This window comes from Sinocyclocheilus anshuiensis, unplaced genomic scaffold (genome assembly GCF_001515605.1).
Source record: "Sinocyclocheilus anshuiensis isolate Anshui unplaced genomic scaffold, SAMN03320099.WGS_v1.1 scaffold308, whole genome shotgun sequence".
Taxonomy (NCBI): domain Eukaryota; kingdom Metazoa; phylum Chordata; class Actinopteri; order Cypriniformes; family Cyprinidae; genus Sinocyclocheilus; species Sinocyclocheilus anshuiensis.
Genome location: NW_015558619.1, coordinates 1,226,812 through 1,233,693, shown reverse-complemented (window position 1 = coordinate 1,233,693; position 6,882 = coordinate 1,226,812). Strand labels below are relative to the sequence as shown.

Genomic DNA, 6,882 nt, shown 5'->3' with positions numbered 1-6,882 from the left:
ATTATCTACTCTAGATTGCAATGAAAATTACTGGAGAACACACACACACACAAGTAATCTAATAATTTCTCTTAATATTTCTTATTATTTATGTAGAAACCCAGTTAATAAAGCATAGAACAAATGAAAGTTTAAAACAACATAAAAGGTTCAGGACAGGTTTATGAACATGTCTTCAGTGTATGATGCTTTATATATTTTGCATATAAAATAATACTATCTAGATTTATTTATAACTTTTGCTTTATATTTTTAAATATGTTTGTTTCATTTTTCCTTTACTTATATTTGTTTTTCTTATTATTGATTTATATTAATTTATTTAGTATTTAACATCAAATATTTTCAGTTTATTACAATTATATATATATATATATATATATATAGTTAATTAAAATAACAGTTAATAATCTTATTGTCTCAAACTTATTTAAATTTATTTGAGTTACAAATTTTCCAATGTTACTTTTACTTTAGTTTAAGTTTTTATTCTAATGTTTAAATGTTATTTTATTCCAGCTTTATTTCAATTAAAAACAATAGTTGTAGTTAACAGTAATAATCCTGGTCTCTAGATGTTTTTTTTCCCATCAATTTGTTTCCTTATTATTATTTATTATTTATGCTTACTATTAATGTTTGTGCTTTAACCTCATTTTTATGATTTATATATATATATATATAATCACAAAAAAATCACATGGTAGGAAAAAACTAACACAGTACCAAGATAATAGTAATAGTAAACAAAAAGCTTTTAATGCTTTAAATAAAAACATAAAAAAACAATAACAGTGCATGCTGATTTTTATTTTCTTTGAATTTTATCATAATTTTTTAAATTCTTTTATTATTGTTTAACAGAACACAAGCAACATTTAATCGAAAAGAAATGTATAAATAATATAAAATGTTATATACAATTGTAAATATAGCCTATTTCTCCTATTTGACTTTTTATTGATCTCTATGTTGATGTTTTTATTAAATAGTATTTTGATTCTCTTACATGCATATCTTTTCTTGTTCGTTTGGAGCTAACCGGACAGAGAAGGGCTGTAACATGCTGCGCTGTAGAAAGGCAGGTTAGGTCTGATGCTGCGCAGGTGGCGTCACGCGCTTGCCGTATATAACAGCGCGCAGGCGCGTCGCGAGAGAGAAACAGTTCGGAATACAGAGCGCACGAGCGCAGACACATCCAGAGTTATTAACCACACAACACACGAGTATTCAGTCATCATGCCGGCCACAGAGAAGGACCTGGCGGACGACGCGCCGTGGAAGAAGATCCAGCAGAACACGTTCACTCGCTGGTGTAACGAGCACCTGAAGAGCGTCAACAAACGCGTCGCGGACCTGCAGCTGGACCTGAGCGACGGACTGCGACTCATCTCTCTGCTCGAGGTGCTCAGCCAGAAGAAGATGTACAGAAAATATCACGCCAGACCCACCTTCAGACAGATGAAGCTGGAGAACGTGTCCGTGGCGCTCGAGTTTCTGGACAGAGAGAATATAAAGCTGGTGTCCATCGGTGAGTTCAGCTGCTTTTGCTTGCTAGTCCTGAATAAAACAATACACGTTTAACCCTTTTGCTGTGGGAGTAGCCTACCATTGTGTCGTGCTAGTAATTCGTATTAATGTACCTTGGTATATTTAGTGAGAACCCAGGTTCAGTAAATTGGGACACTTTTGCCTTTGAGGTGACTGAGAAAGTGGTTCAATTACCATAAATGAACCCTAATGTGACCCTGGACCACAAAACCAGTCATTAGGGTCAGTTTTGTGAAATTGAGATTATGAAAAGCTGAATAAATAAGCTTTCCATTGATGTATGGTTTGTTAGGACAGTATTTGGCTGAGGTACACCTATTTGAAAATCTGAGGGTGCCAAAAAATCAAAATATTGAGAAAATCGCCTTTAAAGTTGTTCAAATGAAGTTCTTAGCAATGCATATTACTAATCAAAAATTAAGTTTTGATGTATTTACGGTAGGAAATTTACAAAATATCTTCATGGAACATGATCTTTAAATGATTTTTGGCATAAAATTGGCATCAATCATTTTGACCCATGCAATGTATTGTTGGCTGTTGCTACAAATATACCCCAGCGACTTATGACTTATGGTTTTGTGCTCCAGGGTCACATATGGTACAGCAAGGTACTTAAATGTGATCCAGGTGAAATGCCTTGATATTTCACAGTTTTAGTTTCTGTAATGGTAATTGTAAGATTCACTGCACACTCAAGGTGTCATATGTATACCACAGTACTAAAATGCATGTATTTCTATTGTTTTGTAAGCGTTCAATGACTTTGCCATTGTATAAACCAGAACAATACTAGAGAAGTAGTATTTTTGTTGTTATATCTTGCAAAGTTGGTCTCAGATAGAGATGGTGATATCATCATATTCATCTACCATCGTATTTATGGCTCTAGACGGTTATAATAGGAATGCATGGATTTATTATGGTGTTTATCAAAAAATAGTATGACTGGTGCCATATCCAGAAAAAAACATGGTAGTGTCACAGTATTTCTGTATTTTTTTTTTCTGTCTGTTTATTGATCAAGTACTGTGCTGTACAATGGTATGTGTACAATAGATGTGTAACATGGAAGTACACACACACACACACTTTTTCTTTTTCTTCTCCCAGGCTTTTCTTTCTCCTTTCTCAACATCTTTGGTTTGAGGTGTTGCATCATAAACCAAATGTATTTTTGCGCATGTCAAAGAGTTGTTGAGATGATTCATTCACAGCAGATAAGAGATAACATCCACCCAGTGTCTATTGATTCTTACTAGATTATCAGTCTTATCTCTGCTGGTTTTCCTTATTTGGGCCGGCGTGAGAAAGTTGCACCGTTAATTGCATTCTTGTGTTCATTAAGAGTTAGAAATCCGGAGATTTTCAGGATTCCAGAGGCTTAAATATTAAGATGTAGCTTCACAATGCTTGTGTTTGGTGCCAAACCCCTTTGGCTGGTTTGTGACATTCTTTGAAGCCGATCCAAATTCATCAGGCTGCATTTCTTACGGCTTTAAGTGATTTCTCACGCTGTTGTTTTACATGCCAGTGCTTGTGTAAATCCTGGAAATAGATTATGAACGTACATTAAATCTCAGAACAGGTGCTTACTGTCACCTGTACAGTCGGGGTCAGGACTTTTCCTCCATATTTGGCAATCAGTTGTTTGCAAAATGCATGCAAACATTGTCATGACAACGCCTTATCTGATTTCCTTGCAGTTCTTGCCCGGTTACGTATGTTTGTGAGCAAATAAATGACATCAAAGTTCACGTTTGTGATGAAATTTGAGGTGTGAGGGCCTGAGGAAGCGTCGGGCTGGACTTCCTGTTGTATGTGTTTCTGTGCGTCTCCGAAGCGGAGGATGAGCTCTGGGTTATTCATCATTCTTTGCAGAGAGATTTTCTCAAGCTTGATGTGTCTTTGGAGAGCCGTGGTGTGTCAATGCAGTGACCTAATAACCAGTCACCCATGCACTGCATCAGACTTCTCCGTTCATCTGAGGCAGTGGGAGTAACTTGCATTCAGGTCTGAAGGTGCATAAGATAGAGATAGGATGGAGGACAAACTTTGTCAGTACAAAAAGTTCACAAGGACTTTTTAAAGAATTTTTAGCACATTTATTTTTCCCCTTGTTGCTGTTTTTGTGCTGGAAACAATTTTTTATGCCCTGTTTTTGCTTCTGTGCCTTTAGGAAACACCCCCTTTGCATGGTTTGTATACAGATGCAAATTTGTTGTTGTATGAAACATAATTTTTATTTATTTTAATTTTTTCTCGCTTTTTTATTTTAATAAAAACAAATTATTGAATTTTTTGTCCTTTTATTTATTTTTATCATTTTTATTTATTCTTATTTTATTTTTCTAATTAAATATAATATTTCTATTTAAATATATTTTATTTCACTTGTATTTATTTATTCATATACAATGTTAGAAATACATATCATATATTTAAAAAAAAAAATTTTTTTCTTATCTTTTTTCGTTTTTCATTTTCAATTATTTAGCATTTTTTCAAGTATTTTTAATTGATTTTTAATATTATATATTTAAATTTTTTGTTCTATTCATGATGTATTTTTGTAATGTTTTTTTATTCATTTATTTCTCTTTATTTATTCATATACAACACTAGAAATGTATATTATTTATATATTTCTAACGGTGTGATCCTTCCAAAAATTCAACCCTTTGATTGCACAATAGGCGTGTAAATGGATCTTCCTGTGTTAATGCATTCATCTGTATGAAGTAACCAAGTTGGAAGTTCAGATCAACTCATTTTTGCAGTGTGAGTGAACTTTTTATAATCCTTTTGGACTGTGGAGGGCATTTTGAGTTCTGAAACTTACAGTATGTTTTCATTGTTTTCATTAAGTGTTTTTATTTAATGCTTAAGATTAATTAGATTTCCTTACGAGTCCTTTATTGAATAGCCTACTCTTCCTTGTTGCTGTTTTTACACTCTTTTACAGTAGTTGTCACATAGGACATGAGGGCCTTTCGCACCGCAGGAACCTTTTCATAGTACCAGAACTAACTGTGGAACTACCCACCTTTTGGCGTGTTCGCACCGCCGGAACTGGGAGCGATTTTAGTACTGGACTGCCTTTTTCGAGAACCAAATTAGCTCCTACTCCGGAGCAGGGTCTAACCAGCACAACTGGTACTAATCGTGACGTAAGTAGACATTGATTGGCCAAACGCGTACGAAAACGCCCTCACCCGCCATGATTTAAAACGCTGTGTAAACATACTGTAAACATTGTGTCAAATTATTTCGCAAGTATGGAGAACAGCGATAGATGGACGGACGCTGAAGTGCAGGCATGGAGAAGCTCTTTAGTTCGGGATTTACACAGACACTTCCTGAAGGACGGTATCTTCCGCTCCAGAAACAGTCAGTGGGGCGTTTTTCATTCAGCCCTCTCTCGCCATGATTTAAAACGCCGTGTAAACATACTGTAAACATTGTGTCAACTTATTTCGCAAGTATGGAGAACAACGATAGATGGACGGACGCTGAAGTGCAGGCATGGAGAAGCTCTTTAGTTCAGGATTTACACAGACACTTCCTGAAGGACGGTATCTTCCGCTCCAGAAACAGTCAGTGGGGCGTTTTTCATTCACACACACATTTGGACCCACGTGGAAAGGTTGAGCGTTATCGTGAGGTTCGGTGCCCAGACTTTCCACTGTTTGGAAGGGCAGCCGTGTTCAGAGATGGGTGAGAATTCCCAGCTAAACAAACACGAGAAGGTCACAGCGTCTGCTGTTTTGACCGTAAATCTCACCGGATTACATTTGCCAGTGTTTTTGTTTCTCTCTCTAATGTCAAAGACAAGGAGGCATAATTGAAAAGGTCAGTTGAAGAACTTTATGGCCTCTTCTAGTCCAGAATAAGCTGTAAAGTGGTCTGGACTTGAGCTGAGTGGCTAATGTCATAATATCATGTTTTGCACAGCCTGTAGTCCCTGTTTCTAGCCAGTTCCCACCTCATTTCGGTCCTCCTTTGTGCTCCCCCCCCCCCAGGCCTCTGCGAGTGCGGTTTGACATGATGATCGCTATATACCATATCAATTTCGTTCCAAAATATGTCTTTGATCATCATGTGGTCTTCAGCCGCTCCCAAAATTAGCCCCAGTGGTTCTACTGATGTTCTGAAGGCGGTTCTTTAACTCTGACTCTGCTCTGACATTTGTCCTGATTTTTCCACGGTTGGAGGGAAGTGACGGCTTGAAGACGCGATTGAAGTCATGAGGGTGGTGATCAAAGTGTCTTTAGGGTCGTTCACCATTAGTTTTCCATTAGAGAGGTGTGGGATGAGGATGTGCTGATGAATGACATCGTGCCGTGGCCTCATTAGTTGGTGTGCGCTGAATGATTAAGCGTCTTCCTGTCTCTGCTTTGGGAGGTGATGCACATCTGCAAATCTGATGATGTTTTGTATGCAAATTAAATTCAGTTTGTCATTCACAAACTGATGATTCGTTCCCTCTAAGACAAGGAATGTTTGTTAAAGTAAATAAAGTTTACATGAAATCAAAACTAACCCTAAGATCTAGAAAACTAGAGATAAGATCCTTTCCAAGTTACCTTTTCTTGCTTGGCACCTTGTAATCAACACTAGGGATGTAACGATTACTGGTTTGACGATAAATCATGATAAAATCCCCCAAGGTTAGTATTACCGTTTCATCTTTTAATTATCATTAAAACCGTATTAGATTACCGCGATTTGAACAACTCGCGATAAATAAATACTGTCCAGCATAAAGCACAGTTTTACGTAACAGTCTCACGTGCGCACAGCAGCAGAGTAGTTTCGTTTTCGAGTGAAAACAGGGCGGAAAAGCTGGGAGGTTTTAAAAGAGTGCTAAGGGAATTATACAAATGAATATATGAATGAATTAATTATATGAATGTACCTCTGAAGGTTCTGACTGTCTTCAGAAGCTATTCGATGGCATTGTTTTCATCTTCGCTCCATGTAATACCTCAAGGAAGTGTTCTTAATCGCAATACTGCTTTGTCCACGGAGGTACGGGAAACAGCTGTAATTCAGCTTTTCCATTAGCGCCACCTGCTGTCAGCGAGTGGATTTACAGAGACCTATATTTACATTCAGCCTGTGAGCAGTTTCTGTCTGGCCAAAAACGGACAGAATTTGCATGCCCTGCTGTAAATGTTGACCGGTTGATGAAAAACAAGCTTATGTGGATTCTACACATTTAAACAATTCAGATAAGTTATCTAGAATTATTGATGGAGCAGATAAAATACATATAATCATTTATTAATCAATTATCATTTTGACTTATATCTTTTCTTTATTTAAAGG

The 6,882-nt window shown here is 36.6% G+C and overlaps 1 protein-coding gene across 2 annotated transcripts in view; it reads left to right on the top strand.

Annotated features, from left to right (window-relative positions):
- The first annotated feature begins 1,035 nt into the window (after positions 1 to 1,035).
- The window catches only part of LOC107680511 (filamin-B-like), a 115,408-nt gene continuing 109,561 nt past the window's right edge, over positions 1,036 to 6,882 (top strand). For both annotated transcript variants that reach the window (XM_016476412.1, XM_016476411.1), the window contains exon 1: positions 1,036 to 1,531. In XM_016476412.1, coding sequence (XP_016331898.1) covers positions 1,096 to 1,531 — 436 coding nt within the window. In that variant the 5' untranslated portion in view covers positions 1,036 to 1,095. The remainder of the gene's footprint in view (positions 1,532 to 6,882) is intronic.